We start from the raw sequence: 18,153 nt of genomic DNA, 5'->3' as shown, positions 1-18,153 counted from the left end.
TTCAATTCTTCCAGTTTTCCATCTATTTCAAATCACCTGCCAACATGGGGCAGCCGATGTTGATAAAGTGGCAGAGTTGGCAAGGAAAGACAAGGGTTGACAAGTGTTAGTGTTTTACATAAGTACAGGGACAAGAATAGACAAATTTTAATTGGGAATCTGGAATCGTCAGTTTTGCTCTTGGTCATGTCCACTGTGCTTCTTCACGTACGCTCTTGCCATTGCTGTACCAACTAGCAATATTAGGCAAAGAGAATATGTATTTGGGAATATATCATCTCTTTCAGCACCATTCAAATTCTAAAACCACTAGCAACTGCATGTTTACTAATCTTGTATTTTAAGCATTACAATTTTAGTTATGCTTTAATCCCAAAAAAAAGGCACCAGCATGTATAAGATGTTAATTGATACTGCAATGAGTAATGAGCAGAGTTAAAATCATGTTACCATGATGGTGGCAGTGATCTCTGTGGCGAGCATGGACTGCAGTACTGCACATCGACGTCGATGCCCTTCTGCAGCCTCAGCAATGATGTTGAACTGAACATCACATTCTGAAGAGTGTTGTTTTGCCTGAACATCCCGTTATGACATAGCTTATTGCAGAGATAATTAGTGGAACGTCATGAGACAGCTCCAAATAGCTTGGTAATACTCTCACACAGACAAGTAAAATCAGTATCATTTTTATTCAAACATCTGATCAATTCATGTCATTAGCATATCAAATTTGAGAATATAGTCTTTTACTATCTATGAGATTACACTTGAGACCATCTCCAGCACAGCATTCCATGCATCTATGAGAATACAGATGGAATATAGTCTTGAAAAATATTTTTCAAGAAACTCCATCTGCAGCACAACATTCCATCTCTTTATCTCTTTAGATCAACAACTCCCGACTCATCCCATCACATTTCTTTCGCATACAAATGATGTTCCGCAGTGCTTCCATATTTGACATGGAAGTTATTAAAATATTTTGGAACCTTTTTCCTATCTAGGCATAATGCCCATCCTATCAATTTTTTAAGGTCACTGAAATATGAATAATATTATGCATCCAAGCTGTGATGTTGTTTTAACAAAGGGCTGAGCAGGTAACATACAACATGCTACAGATTACAGATTAGCACATGAATGTAGCATATGCTACAGTGGTCTCAGGTCTATCATATACTGCTAGTGCTAGCATAACATAATAGGATTACTACGTTAAATTCTATGATCAATGCGACAGAGGACAAAGGAAATGCACCAATCTTTTATAATGGTCACTTGGTCAGATGCTGTCATACTGCTGTTACAGAAATATCGCCACGCATAGCTATATTGCCATTTCCAATCCTACATTATTCCCACACCAACTATTTAGTATGGATATTTATTTGCAGTAATTAAAATTCACAAAAAGTGTACTCAGTCTAGTATTGTTTGAGCAGCAAGGGAACGTAGTACAAGAGTTAAGAAAATCATACGAGCTAACAGTCTGATTGGAGCTGTGCTTATAATAATAGTTAAAGTACTGTTTTCCACATTTAGCTGTAACAGCTAGATCCATATGCAGAAACAGACACTGACACTAAGAGACCAACTAAATAATAGGAGCTTTGCAGTACCCACAAAAAGAGCCTCTTGCAAGTACATAAACCCGTGGCAGCAAATCTACCCATTACATTAAAACAAACGGAAGCAGAGAGATTTACCACACCACATAATGCCAAACCAGTCAATTATATATAACTTGAAAATGCTGAAAGCATTGCCTTGGTTAGGTTTGCCTGGCTCCGCTCCAATTTAAACGAGTCAACTCTTTGCTGCTTGCACATAGCATCAAGATGGCGTGCCTTATCATGACCTATGGTAGCGAATGCTGCCATTACCAAGTCTCCAGAGGTGTGTGTTTCAGCATAGGCTTTGACCTCCTCAGCCAGATAAGGATACAAGCTTGATCGCTGACTGAACTCCTTAGTTGATGTTGCCTCAACCTGCACATCATCGTCACCTTGGCCCCAGAGAATGGCAGACAGCTCAAACAGCCGACCACCAAGGTTATCAGTTGGGCATCCCTGCAAGCACCACCTGCGATACCGCGTTCTGAGCTTGCGGATCTTGTCATTGAGCTTGTCTGCATTGGCGTCGATTTTGTCAAAGGTGAGGTTGGCCAAGAGGTGTGATGAGTCTGGCTGCGCACCGTGGTGGGACTGGGCATGCTCGACCAGAGCGTGGAGAATCTTGAGCTCATCATCCTTGGACCACGATCGCTCTACTGCTGGCTTCTTCTCTTCCTCGGAACTGCATGGCTTGGGTGAAGAAGCATCCCTCTCCGATAGAGCCTCACTGGACACCTCAAGCCCCTCGTCCTCTTTGCCCTCCCCATGCTGCTTATCTTCCTGAGCACCATCCTTCTCCTGTGGTGGTAAGGTGTTGCCAGCACCCAGCGCCTCATCTCTATCACTGGTGAGCTCAAATCCTGCAGACTTGGGCTGTGGCAGCTTGGCCAACCCCTTCCCAGGCTGCTTCTTTTTCTTATTTTTGTGCTTGTACTTGGGGGCAGACGTCTTGCTTCTCTTGTTGTGCTGTGGGGACAACGCGGCGAAGGTCTTTTCAACCAGCACGCCAGTCCCGGCCTGGGGCTCGCTGGTTCCATCATTATCAGCTCCTGCAGCGCGCTTCCCCACCTGCTCTTCGTCCTCTTGCGGCGGCGTAGCGTCCCTCTTGGCCCGCTTCAGTGGAGGAGACATCGCGCCCCTCTTGTTGTGGTCGAGGGAGGCGACGATCTCACGCCGGAGAGACACGGCGGCGGTCTCGTTGCTGACCAGAGACGGGTCGCCGGACTCCTCCTCGGATGGCGGCGGGGGTCTCTTGACCGGCTTCGTCGTCTTCTTGGTCTTGGACTTCTTGCGCAGTGGAGGCGCAGCGGCGGCCAGCTCATCGGGCAGCGCATCCCTCACCAGAGGGGCCTCACCAGAGGCCTGGGCTCCAACATCTTCCGCCGCCGCCGCCGGCGAGGGTTTCTTGGCCCGATTCAGCGTCTCCTTGGGCTTGGGGGCCGCGGCTGCCAGCGCATGCCTCACAGGCCGGGCATCGCCGGACTTGTCGCTCTCCTCCTCCATCGCCTCCGTGTCCCGCTCCTCCTCGGAACCCTCGTCCTCCGGCGACGGCGGAGCGGGCTTGGCCGGCTTCTTGGCCCCCTCGTGGCCCAGATCCTCCGAGTCGTCGGAGCTTGCCCCGCGGGCGTGGCGCTTGGTGGCCATCTGAGCCCCCGATCGACGGCGGAGGGGGATCTGGCCGGAGATGGCGAGGTGGGGAGGGGGGAACGGGGTTTTCTTTTGGATCGTGGGAGGTGTGGGGTTTGAGGAAACCGAGGCCTAAGATTCTGGGAGCCTCCTCGTTCCTCCCATTTTAGAGTATTTTATTTCCTTTCTTTGTCTTTGTTTATGTAAAGGCCGGTTCGTCTGCCTCTCGTTCAGTCCTCTGCTTCCATCGAGCCTACTTTTCTTTTCTCATCTTGATCAAATATAATAGGAGGGGAAATTCAGACTAGGCAAAACGAGTGCCGGCTTCCAACTTTCGGTACTGGAACAAATTTCTTTTTATTTATTTTTAGTTAAATATAAGACTGTGTCTTCCTCCCAGGTACACGTGATTTTTTTATGTGCGCATACTAGGAAATCTGGTAAAATGTTTATACTACGTTCATCATCAGTTTTAAGTCCTAATAAATCCTACTCTGTTTTTTCTACAAGATACCGTGGGAAATCCTTCATTAGTTCCGGGTGAGAAACCCACTATAACCCAGTTTTCCGACCCACGCTACCAAATTTGGATTGAATGTCCCAATCTTTACTCAGGGTGAAAAATCCAGGATTAAAGATATCTTTTAGTCCCGGTCGGTAATAACAATCGAGACTAAAGGAACCGCTACGTAGTACTCCCCCGTCCGTGAAAGATTGCAGATGGAGGGAGCGAGCTTTGTCCGCAAAATAATGCAAATGTAGCGTGTGCCAGGTCTATGGATGTGACCCAAATAGCTGTCACCACTGTCTCTTGGTGGTTGCCTCCTCATGCGGTACTATAGCATTGAATACGGCATCAGCCAGTCGAACCGGTTGTACAAGCCGACCGAACGCGGTGAAAATCTCCTCCCTCACCGCTTTCCCCACCACATGTTCTACAGCTCGCATGTCATCCTCATCCACACGACTCTCTTCCAGCGCCCGTCAGGTCCACTGATCGCGCTACCTCCCCCATCTTCCACTGCATCTCCCTCAGCTCCATTGACCGCGCCGCCTCCTCCAGCTTCCGCCGCATCGATCACTTTCTTCCCCTTCTCCATCCTCAGGCCTCGCGCGTCAACAGGGATGGTTGGATCTCGACGCCGCCCTTTCTGCACCCATGGGAGCTGGATCCAGCGGGTTAGGCGCTCCACACATCGAGGTGCGAAGCTAGCCAGCAGCAGCAGCGATGGGAGCCCCAAGCGCCCAGTTAAGGTGTTAGTCGTCGATGCCAACGCGGGCAGCAGCGCTGATGGGAGCCCCGTGTGCATCCCTGTGTTTGGGAGAGGCGATGAAATCCCAAGATCCGTCGTCAAGATTGGGGAAGGCGATGTCCCCAAGATGTGCGACAGGATTGGGGAAGGTGGCGCGAGCTTCGTGCCTGTCCCCAAGATGTGCGATGGGATTGGGGATGGCGGCGCGAGCTCCGTGCCTATCCCCAAAATGTGCGACAGTGGTAGAAGACCGAAGGAACCCGTGAAGCTGGGGCCGGTGGCGGTGATCGGACCCCGGAACGCATCCTCAACATTGGCCGCAGTCGCCTTCGCGTCGATCACCTCGACCAGTTGTATGTCCTTGACTTGGAAGATGAAGGCATCGGCATGGAGGCAGGGGCTTTATGTCCCTGATTCAGAGGAGGAAGATGGACATGGCCATGGCTTCGAGCGTCCACAGCTCCGTCGACGTGCTGGGCTGCCCGGAGGTGATGTTGGTGGGTGCTACAACCATGGATGTGCGGTGGTGGCGTCTACAGCCAGCAAGATGGCCGAGAAGATGACCATGGTCACGAATCCGGTTGTCCAGGCTGCCTTGATCCAGGCTGTTGTGGACGTCCTGCGGCGCTTCCACCGCCGCCGCCGAACTACACCCAGAGATGGTTCAACACTTGAAGGTATAGCTTGCCAGGATGGAACCCCTCTTCCACGAGACCTTTGTCAGCATCCTTAAAATTTATTTACCTGCATGCTTCCAACCGTAGTGATATGTGCATATTTGTGATGGTGAGGTGTTGCTTTTGGGTTGATCTGTTGGTCATGTGCATCTCTATGATGATTAAGTAAGTGCTGCTTTGTGTTAATCAGTAGGTCCTGTGTGTAACAGCTGCCATTGGAGGCATTACAATAACTTGAGAAATTAGAAGCAATTCCAAAAGAAAAAGAAAAGAAATTGGCAAAAATTTCAAATTCAGCCAAATTTGACCGAAATTTGAATTTCAAATTTGAAATTCAGAAAAATTTGTCAAACATATGGAGTACAAGTGTAAGATTAATTGGAACTGAGGGATTAAAAATTTGCAAGTGAATTAGTGCTAAATATCTCAAAGGAACCAGAGAAAAGAAAAAGAGAAATGCTGTTTACTGTTCACCGTCCGAAAACAGCAGTCCAGAAAAACAGCAGCAGAGTCTGTTTTCAAAATTAGTTTCTGGAGAATTTTGCAACTAAGTGCACCAGGACAACTATACCATACTGAAGTATGGACTTTGGACTACAATATTCAGGTGTTGTTGGCCAGGATAAGTAACAGGAAGGGAGTCAAACTCAAGCTCAAAGTCAGCACAAAATCACGGTTAACTGATAAGCCTGAAAATGGCTAAGTCTGAACAGCAGCATGACATCAACTTTGGAATTAAATTCAGAGTAATGTGGCTAAAAGAGGGTACTTGTTCATGAGCAAAATGGAACGTTGGGACAATATAGAACATGTTTGGGGAGAAGTTGGACTGAGGGAAGAAGAATTAGACCACGAAATCGAGTCATCAAGTGAGACCCATGACACTGTCGATAACTGACGAAATTGAATGGAAGTATAAAAGGAGTTCATACATTTGCCCGAGAAAATTTAAAATTTGACGGCTTTTTGATGATTATCTCGGACAAAGGTTTATATACAACTTGAAAAGCTCGAGTTTATCTCCAACTTTGATTAGGACACCGGAGCACCGTTGGATTGGAATTCTACCGTGGGGAGGTCCTGAACTTTGGGCGTCAGAAGTCAGCGAGGGGAAGCACAGCAGAACCGAGCTTGACGTGTCGCCACCGCCGCTTCCGATAGCTCGCCAGCGCGACGACTAGGCCACCTCCTCACCACGCAAGCCTAGGGGTAGACCACGGTGGCAGCCATGCGCGCGGTAAACCGTTCGTATACTTACTGCTCCCGCGCCGCCGTTTCACCATCTTCTTTTTACCGCCGCCCGCTGTCCTCTGTTCAAGCATCGCCGCCGAGCAAAATTCCACTGCCTTCCCGCAGCTTCCGTCGATTCCTCTCGCTCACTCCTCCACAGACACCCTAGTTACACCCCGAGCCAGTCGTTGTCCCAAATCCTTGCCGGGGTAGCCGTGCTCGCCGCCGCTTCTGTCCGCCGCCGTCGCGCCGCCCGCTCACGGTGAGAGCCACCTTGCGCTGCTTCTCTTCTGTCTTGAGTAGTCATAATCGAGTCTCTAGTGTCCTAGGATGGAGTAGAGGTAGTTGTTTGAGTCGGTTAAGCTGTTGTCGTGAGTAGCCACGGCCGGCCGAGGGAGTCGCCGCCCGTCGCCGTGGAGGGGATGGCTCCGGCCATCTCCCGGGGAGCTGTTGCCGCTCACGGGGTCGTATAGGTCTAGGAGTGGTGTTGCGACCTAGTCCCGCCGCCGGGAGGGCGCCGGCCGGCGAGCCGCGCCGCCCCCTGTCACGGGCGCGTTTTGGCGGGAGGTAGAAGAAGGCGCTGGGCGCTCGGGCCCGCGTGTCAGAGGAGAAAGAAGAGGGAGGAGGCAGGCCGGGGCGACGCGAGCGGTTGCTGGGCCGCGGCGCGTCGTAGAGGCCCAGTAGCGCGCGGGTCAGCTGAGCGGAAGGAGGCCGGAATGGCGCAGTCGCCGGTTGGGCCGGCGCGTTGGAGGCCCAGTAGCAGCGCGCGCGGTCGGTGGGAATCGGAGAAAGAGGCCGGAGGCCTAGAGCAGTAGCGGGCCGGCGTCGCGAAAAGAAAGGAAAAAGGAAGAGGGCCGTGGGCCAGTGTTGGGCCGCAGAAAAAGAAAGAAAAAGAAAAATCGGCCCGCGGAGCCCGTCGGGAGGAAAGGATAAGGCCGGCGGGTAGAAGGAACAGGAAGAGTGGGGTCCGTGCCGTGGGGCCCAGTGTTCGTGAGAGAGGGTAGAGAAGGGTCGAGTAAGAAAAGTTTTCTGGGTGATTTCCGAGAAAAATTAGATTTCGTTTAGCAAAATAATTCGTTTAAATCCGTTTTACACCATTTTAATCACAGAAATTTGTAGGAGTGTCCAAAATTAGTGAAACCAATTTTGTTAGGCTTTTTTTATTTTCCTTTATGCATTAAAATTTTTACACCCTAAGAAAATAATAAAATTTTTGGGTATTTATTTAATGCCTCCCTTTTAAGGTAATTAAATAAATACTTAATATTTATAAAATGTATAAAATATGAATAATACTTTATCAATCACAAATAATTCTTAACCCATAAGAAATTAGATTTTCAAGTTAGGAAATAATTACCACTTTTTCTAAATAGATAAAAGAAAAAGCTAGAAGGAGGGTTAAGTAAGAAAAAATAAAAGTGTAGGTTAATCTTTTTAGATTTTTGTGTGTTGGCTTGCAACTTTATCATGATAAGTCGTATAGTCCTTGTTGGCTTGCAACTTTATCATGAAGGAAAGTTGTATAGTCTGTTATTCAAAAATTTTGCATTCTAACCCCCTGCATGTATATATGCCGTAGATCCCGAAGCACCGGAAGAAGATTATTGGGAATTCTCAGAGGGACCTTTGGAATCTGAAGAAGTGTTTGAGTTTGTTCCCTGTGAAGCAAATCCGTCAGCTTCTACTAATCTTTTTAACGAACAAGGCAAGCCCCGGTGCATTTATACCTATCTATTTTGAAGTCGTTATTTCATGTGACTAGTTGTAGGTTAATTGTTACATGTATGCACTAAGTCTAGGAGTTGATTGAAACCTATTCTTGTGTATGATCATGCCTTGATTTAAGGACATCTTTGCCACTTGTTCAGACCTTAGAAACTACCCAAGTCTAGAATTGCTTACTTGCTTACATGCTTGGTTTACCAACCTTAAGGAAAACTCTTAAGTCATACATGTTGCTTATGAAGGATAGCTTGGAAAGTGAAAGCGGACAGAAGCTAGAGGTATAGTTCTGTCTGCTAGATTAATTTGGTTAAGGCCCGATTCGTGTCTTAACTTTCGATCAAGTGATAAGCATCTGATCACTTACTGGGTATGGGACCAGTAAAGCCCAGTAGATTAGTAAATTCTATGATCAGGAAGGCTTCGTACCCGCGCTTGACGTGCTGGAGATTGGCAGGGGTGTAGCCTGAAACTCACATGGAGATCGGGCCAGACGTGGGGTCCCATGTGGGGGTGCATCCCTGGGTCCGGGTAGTCGTATTCCTAATCATTGACTTTGCTAATCGAGAGGTTGTTAGTTACGACCTGGACAGTCGTATAATGCTGGTGATCAGGGTACTCTCCTGCAGGATGTAATTAGATCCGGATCGCCGCAATTCTCGGTTATGAATGCACTTGATCACTGTTGAGCATCGTAGTATTAAGTCATGCAATATAAAATCTTCTGTTGTCAAGTAATGTATGATTTAACAGCTATGGTTGCTTTACTTCTGTTATCATTTAGAATGGTTAGTTAATGACTTAACTCAAATAAAAGATAAAACTAAGGCCTTACTCGTAGTAAGCTTTTTCGGCAAAAGTTGTGTCAACCAAGCACACCCAAAGGCTGACATGCATTCCAAAGAAAAACTATTATATTGGTTAGTCGGGTAAGACTTGCTGAGTACCCCGTACTCAGGGTTTTCCCCTTGTGGTTATCTTTCAGAAGCTCCACAGGAGGCTACCGAGGAGGAGACCCCGAAGCCCTAGGGTATTGACCTGAGTCTCACAATACCCTAGAGAAAAGTTTATCTACGCATCTTCTCCTGCACTATTTATGTTTAATCTTAGAACTTGGCTAACACTGCACCCCTAAGTTTGTCTCAACTTATGTCTTGTAATAACTCGTACCTCTTAATTATGTATGTAAAAATGTAATGTTTGTTGATATTATCCCATCGCGGATATTATCCTGATGTATGGTTATGAGACACGCCGTGGATCCTTCGAGGAGTCCTAGGGACACTCGACGGACTACCGGACTTATGCTGTTTTAGGTGCGTTTCGGATAATTGCCATTCTGACGGCGATTAGGCGCACTTAAACCAGCTTAAGTTGGGCGGTTCCGCCACAGCTGGTATCAGAGCCGTAGGTTGGGATAATCAACAAATATTACCTTTTAAACATTGAGACTCTATTTTAAAATAATAAAAACAAGAGTCACAGGTGGCAGTAGTGTAACTGGTTGATTGTTTTGCAGATGCTAACTGTTTGCTGCGTGTCGCTAGTATTCGGTAGTTTATTACTTAGGGAGAGATTACGATGCCACCAATTTTCCTACGAGTGTGTATATGAGTCTGAGAGCACGTAGGAATCGTTGCATCATGTTTGCATTGCATGTCTTAAAACTTTTGGGTTTGGTGAGTGCCGTTAGAGCTGACCTCGTTTCTTTTATAGGATGTTTGAAGAAGGCTACACCAATAAGGATGGGTGGACCCGTGGTCGTTACTTGGATAAACCGGGATTTGTGCAGTTACTTTGGAAGACGCTACAAGAGTTGGGTTTTCATAATCCCCCGGAGTATTATTGGAGAAAGGAAGATACCGGCCACAAGCAATATTGCACGGTGTATGTGCATATCCCGGATGATGACACCCGACCTAATTGGCGTTTGGAGGAAGTAATGGAGTCGGGTTTTGAATTCAACGATACTATAGAAAGGGCAGCCATGACAGCTCTTACTGAGCTGTGTGAGAACCACAAGGTGGAAGTAGGGTCGAGCTTCGCTCGATTTTATCCAATCAAGCATCAAGATGACGGGGTATGGAAGCGGAGGATTAAAGCTTTGAAGAACACATCTCGTGTGGAGCACGATGTGTTGGTGGCTGCTGCTTCTGATTATATGACCGCTATGTACAACTTGCATCAAGCTTGTATCCGAGAATATTATAATCAGAGGCAGAAGAACGAAGATGCTAAGATGGAAGTGATGGGTGCCCGGTATGACAAAGAGATGTACAAGAAGGCAGCAATGGCAAGGGAACATGAGATGGAAAAAGCAATGCGAGAGCAGTCTAGAAGGATTGAAGATTATGAAGAAAAGCTTAGGGTGATGCAAGGGTTCATCGAAGCCAGTCGGAGCATGGCGGATAGAGCAAGGGAAGAAGCTGAATCCAATGTCCATAGGCTGGAGGCGGAAAGGTTCCAATAGCTAGACGAGATTCTGTCACTTCGTCTAGCCCTGGAGGAAATGCAGGCTCAGGCACCTGCACAAAATATTGTCAATGTTCCACCACCTCCCCCACCAGAAGAGCCTCAACCACCGAACCCGGAGGAAGCGGATCAACTAGTACCTGTGATAGAAATGGAAGAAGATCCGGTGCCACCAGCAGATCCTGAGATAGATCTTTATGCTCACGAGAATCTGGAAGGATTTGATGTGGACATGGAGGATGACCAGGGCGAAATCCCTGCGGGAAATCAACAGTTTGCTTGGGCCAATGCCAATGCCGATGGACTAGATCCTCAGGGCTATGGTCCCATGCAGCAATGGGGAGAAGAAGAACCCGAAGGCGGAGAAGAAGAAGAGGATCCGGAAGAAATGGAAGGAAATTCTGGAATTAGCACCTCTGATACTTCCCGCACTTGGAGTGACTACGGACCAGAGTCCGGAAGTGAAAATTCTATCAATCAAGCCCCACCTGTTGCTCCCCCAGGACAAACCTTGATGACCGTGGATCAAGACGTCCTGCAGGAAGCCATGGCTCGTCTGGGACTAAATGCCGAGGAGTTAGGCATTTTCCCTTGGTTTGAAAGTGTTGTAATATATTCTTGTAAGATATGTGTGTGGGACAAGTGGTACGAAGGGGTTTTGTAAAAATTAACTCCTGGGCATGTAATATAAATAAGTATGTACATAAGTATGGTTTGTGTGTGAATGCTGTGATGTGTGACATGTTAGTGTGCAGAAAAATGTTGATAAAATGCACCTTAGATATTAATATCTTGTTACTCTTGGCAGCATGACGGATCCCAGAGAACCACGCGCTTCAGGTTCTGGAGGTCAGGAAGAGGATTTACCAAGAGCACCCACACTGGCTGACGCCATAGCCAGTTTGATGAATTCTGGGGCAGAACAAGCCCGCTTACTCCAGATGATAGTACAGAACACTGGCAACGGTGGACGTAGGCGAGATCCGGAACAGGGTGTGTCCTACACCCAATTTCTGGAAACCCGTCTCCCAGTATTCTTGAAGGCCGAGCATCCACTGGAGGCTAACGAGTGGCTTCAAGCCATGGAACAAAAATTTCAAGTAATCCCCCAATGTACTGCCGCTCAGAAGGCCGAATTTGCAGGGCTTCAGCTTCAAGGTCCCGCAGCAACTTGGTGGACCAGTCATCTGGCCAGGCAACCAGTGGGGAGGGAAGTTACATGGGAAGATTTTAAGGAAGCCTTTCGGACGCAGTTCATACCGGAAGGTGTCATGAGAATGAAACTGGAACAGTTCTTGGGACTGCAACAAGGAACTCGCAGTATTCTGGCATATACCAGTGAGCTCGATCACCTAGCCCAGTATGCACCAGAGCATGTCAACACTGAAACCAGAAAGAGGGATTGTTATCTCCGAGGACTTAACGCAAGAATGCAGGAAAAGTTATCCACCTGCACTTTCGCCGATTACAGCTCTGCGGTGAGTACAGCTATTACTGCGAAAGAAAAGATGAAAATGTTGGATGAAACTTTGAAGAAAGAAGAAGCATTGAAGAGGAAGACTGTTCCTTCTGGGAACTTTGGGAATGCTCCCCAGAGAATGAGGATGGTATATCGAGGTCCTCCCCAACCCATGTATCGTCCTCCATTTCAGCAACGTCCTTTCCAGTCCTGGAATGCTAGAGCTCCCAGTGCTGCCCCTCGTCCTGGAACTGCACCATCTCTCGGGTTTCGTAACCCTACTCCTTCGGGAACCCCACAGGTTTGTTTCAACTGTGGGAAGCCAGGACATTTCGCTCGAGACTGTCGTTTTCCCAAAGTTGGGGGAAACGCAAATTTAAAGGCTCAGACCTCGGGCCAAGGCACTGGACAAAAGTTTGTCCGTCGCAAGTTCGTCAACACTAAGACGGGACAAGCTCACTATATGACTATAGAAGAAATTCCAAAAGGAGAGCCTATCCTAGCAGGTATGTATCTTGTTAACAATTATCCTGCTATGGTTTTGTTTGATTCCGGCGCATCGCATACTTTTATAAGTAGAAAGTTTGTTACACAACATCAACTAGAGGTTCATACCTTAAAAGTCAAGTATGCTATTCAAGCTACTGGGGCCATACAGAATACAAATCAAGTAGCTCGCAATGTGATTTTAAACCTAGAAGGAAATAAAGTGGGAGCTTATCCTTTAATTCTGGAAGATCAAGGAATAGATCTTATTTTGGGAGTAAATTGGATGAAAGAACATGAAGTTCAAATTAATATGGTTACTCGGGTCGTTAGCATGAAAGATGATCAAGGCCACTCTTTCGAGCTCCAATTACCCGTTCATCCTTGTTTGGACCAGATGGTCAAAAAGACTAGAGCAGTGACTCTAGAATCTATTCCTGTGGTTAATGAGTTTATAGATGTATTTCCAGAAGATTTGCCTGGGCTACCGCCTGATAGAGCGGTAGAATTCACTATTGAGTTAGAACCAGGCACCGCTCCTATCTCTAGAAGACCATATCGAATGCCACCTAAAGAGCTAGCAGAATTAAAAACACAACTCCAAGAATTGTTGGATAAGGGTTTCGTCCGACCTAGTACTTCACCATGGGGCTGTCCAGCTCTTTTTGTTAAAAAGAAAGATGGCACATTAAGGTTATGTGTGGATTACCGCCCTTTAAATGCAGTAACCATTAAAAACAAGTATCCACTACCACGGATTGACTTGTTGTTCGACCAGTTGTCCGGAGCTAAGGTCTTTTCAAAAATTGACCTTCGGTCAGGGTACCACCAGATTAAGATAAAACCCGAGGACATACCAAAAACAGCCTTTTCGACCCGATATGGACTATATGAGTATTTGGTTATGTCTTTCGGACTGACAAATGCCCCAGCGCATTTTATGTACCTCATGAATTCAGTATTCATGCCCGAGCTAGATAAATTTGTGGTCGTCTTTATAGACGATATCCTTGTCTTTTCTAAAAACGAAGAAGAACATGCGCAACACTTGCGCATTGTTCTGAATAGACTTCGAGAACACCAGTTGTATGCCAAGTTCAGTAAGTGTGAATTTTGGTTAAAGAAAGTTCCATTCCTTGGGCACATACTGTCCGAAAAAGGAATTGAAGTGGATCCCGGAAAAGTCAAGGATATACTGGATTGGAAATCACCAACTTCTGTTCATGAAGTAAGAAGTTTCTTAGGAATGGCTGACTATTACCGTAGATTCATTCCCAATTTCTCAAAGGTTTCTAAGTCAATCACAGAGTTATTAAAGAAGGACACGAAATTTGAATGGAAACCTGAGTGCGAAGAAGCATTCCAAATCTTAAAGAAATTGCTGACTACAGCCCCAGTGCTAGCTCAACCTGACATAGAAAAACCCTTTGATGTATACTGCGATGCCTCAGGAACAGGCATCGGGTGTGTTCTGATGCAAGAAGGCAGGGTTATTGCTTATGCTTCTCGTCAATTGAAGCGTCATGAAGAGCATTACCCTACCCATGATTTAGAGCTTGCTGCCGTAGTGCATGCACTAAAGATATGGCGACACTATCTTTTAGGTAGTGAATGTCATATCTTTACTGACCACAAAAGCTTGAAATATATCTTTACTCAGATGGACTTGAACATGAGGCAAAGACGGTGGCTAGAACTGATTAAAGACTATAAACTAGAAATTCATTACCATCCTGGTAAGGCTAATGTGGTGGCCGACGCCTTGAGCAGAAAGGCCCAATGCCACTGCACTACCGTCCAGTCTAACCTGAAGACCTTGTGTGAAGAAATGGGAGAATTACGTTTGGAAATAGTAAAACAAGGCACACTTCAGAATATTATGATTCAAGATACCCTAAAGGAAAGAATCATAACAGCCCAAAAAGAAGATCCATGGATTAAGCTACTTTATCAGCAAAACGCCGAGGGGAAGATTCCCGAATTTAATCAAGAAGAAGATGGAGGACTGTATTTCAAGAACAGGATAGTGGTTCCTAAAGATGAGGACCTAAGGAAATTAATCTTAGAAGAAGCACATCTATCCAAGTTCTCCATTCATCCCGGAACAAATAAAATGTACCAAGATTTAAAGCAAAGATTTTGGTGGGCCAAAATGAAACCTGAAATTGCAAGATATGTATCAGAATGTGATACTTGCCAAAGAGTTAAACCCATATTACAAAAGTCGGCAGGTTTGTTACAACCTTCAGGAATCCCTGTCTGGAAATGGGAAGATATTTCTATGGATTTTATAGTGGGACTGCCTACCACTTCAAAAGGATATGATTCCATCTGGGTTATTGTCGACCGCCTTACTAAGTCAGCTCACTTTATTCCAGTCAAGACTACTTACCCGGTGTCGACATATGCCAAACTCTATATAGCCCGGATTGTATCCTTGCACGGAGTGCCGAAAACCATAATCTCCGATCGAGGTTCCCAGTTTGTTTCCAGGTTCTGGGAACGATTACAAAAAGACATGGGTACTACTCTCATTAGAAGTTCTGCTTATCATCCTCAAACTGGAGGATAGACAGAAAGGGTCAATCAAATTTTAGAAGACATGTTAAGAGCATGTGTCCTTACCTTCTCTAAGCTATGGGATGAATGTTTGCCCCTAGCCGAGTTCTCCTATAATAATAGCTATCAAGCTAGCATTAAGATGGCACCTTTCGAAGCCTTATATGGTCGAAGATGCCGAACTCCTCTAAATTGGTCCGGAGTAGGAGAAAGGACACACCTGGGATCGGACTTGGTTATGGAAACCGAGGAGAAGGTCCAGAAAATTCGCAAGCATTTGGAAGTAGCCCAGTCCCAGCAAAAGAGTTATTCAGACAAAAGAAGACGGTCCTTGGAATTTCATGCTGGAGATTTTGTATACTTAAAGGTATCCCCAATGAAAGGCATACAACGCTTTGGAATAAAGGGTAAGTTAGCCCCGAGGTATATTGGTCCCTATGAAATTCTGGAACGCAAAGGTCCCGTGGCATATAAGCTGTCATTGCCAGACCAACTTGCTTCTATACATGACGTATTTCATGTATCCCAACTTAAGAAGTGCCTAAGAGTCCCAGAAGAAATTTTAGAAGATCCAGAAATTGAGCTCGAGCCGGATCTAACATATGAAGAAAGACCCATTAAAATTCTGGATCAAAAGACACGAGATACCCGAACCCGGAGTATCACGTTTTATAAAGTGCAATGGAAAAACCATACTCCGGATGAAGCTACTTGGGAAAAAGCTGAAGACCTAGAGTCTAAATATCCGGAGTTATTTGAAACCGTCAGGAACTGAGGAACAAAGGCCACCACCCCACTATCCTTGTACAGAAAAAGAAAGAATAATTGACCTGACGCAGTTTCCTTTCCATTCCAAAAACCAAGGATTTAACCCCGGGAATCTCGGGACGAGATTCTGTTAAGGGGGAGAGGCTGTAACAGCTGCCATTGGAGGCATTACAATAACTTGAGAAATTAGAAGCAATTCCAAAAGAAAAAGAAAAGAAATTGGCAAAAATTTCAAATTCAGCCAAATTTGACCGAAATTTGAATTTCAAATTTGAAATTCAGAAAAATTTGTCAAACATATGGAGTACAAGTGTAAGATTAATTGGAACTGAGGGATTAAAAATTTGGAAGTGAATTAGTGCTAAATATCTCAAAGGAACCAGAGAAAAGAAAAAGAGAAATGCTGTTTACTGTTCACCGTCCGAAAACAGCAGTCCAGAAAAACAGCAGCAGAGTCTGTTTTCAAAATTAGTTTCTGGAGAATTTTGCAACTAAGTGCACCAGGACAACTATACCATACTGAAGTATGGACTTTGGACTACAATATTCAGGTGTTGTTGTCCAGGATCAGTAACAGGAAGGGAGTCAAACTCAAGCTCAAAGTCAGCACAAAATCACGGTTAACTGATAAGCCTGAAAATGGCTAAGTCTGAACAGCAGCATGACATCAACTTTGGAATTAAATTCAGAGTAATGTGGCTAAAAGAGGGTACTTGTTCATGAGCAAAATGGAACGTTGGGACAAAATAGAACATGTTTGGGGAGAAGTTGGACTGAGGGAAGAAGAATTAGACCACGAAATCGAGTCATCAAGTGAGACCCATGACACTGTCGATAACTGACGAAATTGAATGGAAGTATAAAAGGAGTTCATACATTTGCCCGAGAAAATTTAAAATTTGACGGCTTTTTGATGATTATCTCGGACAAAGGTTTATAGACAACTTGAAAAGCTCGAGTTTATCTCCAACTTTGATTAGGACACCGGAGCACCGTTGGATTGGAATTCTACCGTGGGGAGGTCCTGAACTTTGGGCGTCAGAAGTCAGCGAGGGGAAGCACAGCAGAACCGAGCTTGACGTGTCGCCGCCGCCGCTTCCGATAGCTCGCCAGCGCGACGACTAGGCCACCTCCTCACCACGCAAGCCTAGGGGTAGACCACGGTGGCAGCCATGCGCGCGGTAAACCGTTCGTATACTTACTGCTCCCGCGCCGCCGTTTCACCATCTTCTTTTTACCGCCGCCCGCTCTCCTCTGTTCAAGCATCGCCGCCGAGCAAAATTCCACTGCCTCCCCGCAGCTTCCGTCGATTCCTCTCGCCCACTCCTCCACAGACACCCTAGTTACACCCCGAGCCAGTCGTTGTCCCACATCCTTGCCGGGGTAGCCGTGCTCGCCGCCGCTTCTGTCCGCCGCCGTCGCGCTGCCCGCTCACGGTGAGAGCCACCTTGCGCTGCTCTCTTCTGTCTTGAGTAGTCATAATCGAGTCTCTAGTGTCCTAGGATGGAGTAGAGGTAGTTGTTTGAGTCGGTTAAGCTGTTGTCGTGAGTAGCCACGGCCGGCCGAGGGAGTCGCCGCCCGTCGCCGTGGAGGGGATGGCTCCGGCCATCTTCCGGGGAGCTGTTGCCGCGCACGGGGTCGTATAGGTCTAGGAGTGGTGTTGCGACCTAGTCCCGCTGCCGGGAGGGCGCCGGCCGGCGAGCCGCGCTGCCCCCTGTCACGGGCGTGTTTTGGCGGGAGGTAGAAGAAGGCGCTGGGCGCTCGGGCCCACGCGTCAGAGGAGAAAGAAGAGGGAGGAGGCAGGCCGGGGCGACGCGAGCGGTTGCTGGGCCGCGGCGCATCGTAGAGGCCCAGTAGCGCGCGGGTCAGCTGAGCGGAAGGAGGCCGGAACGGCGCAGTCGCCGGTTGGGCCGGCGCGTTGGAGGCCCAGTAGCAGCGCGCGCGGTCGGCGGGAATCGGAGAAAGAGGCCGGAGGCCCAGAGCAGTAGCGGGCCGGCGTCGCGAAAAGAAAGGAAAAAGGAAGAGGGCCGTGGGCCAGTGTTGGGCCGCAGAAAAAGAAAGAAAAAGAAAAATCGGCCCGCGGAGCCCGTCGGGAGGAAAGGATAAGGCCGGCGGGTAGAAGGAACAGGAAGAGTGGGGTCCGCGCCGTGGGGCCCAGTGTTCGTGAGAGAGGGTAGAGAAGGGTCGAGTAAGAAAAGTTTTCTGGGTGATTTCCGAGAAAAATTAGATTTCCTTTAGCAAAATAATTCGTTTAAATCCGTTTTACACCATTTTAATCA

The 18,153-nt window shown here is 47.0% G+C and overlaps 1 protein-coding gene across 1 annotated transcript; it reads right to left on the bottom strand.

Moving 5' to 3' along the window:
• Window positions 1–3,688, bottom strand: LOC117863262 (uncharacterized). The gene has a single exon (XM_072295002.1). The coding sequence runs from the start codon at window positions 3,261–3,263 to the stop codon at window positions 1,740–1,742; it is 1,524 nt and encodes a 507-aa protein (XP_072151103.1). The 5' UTR covers window positions 3,264–3,688; the 3' UTR covers window positions 1–1,739.
• Between the last annotated feature and the right edge of the window lie 14,465 nt (window positions 3,689–18,153).

Source organism: Setaria viridis, chromosome 7, assembly GCF_005286985.2.
Source record: "Setaria viridis chromosome 7, Setaria_viridis_v4.0, whole genome shotgun sequence".
NCBI lineage: Eukaryota > Viridiplantae > Streptophyta > Magnoliopsida > Poales > Poaceae > Setaria > Setaria viridis.
The sequence above is the reverse complement of the archived record's forward strand: the minus strand, read 5'-3'. Positions and strand labels throughout refer to the sequence as shown.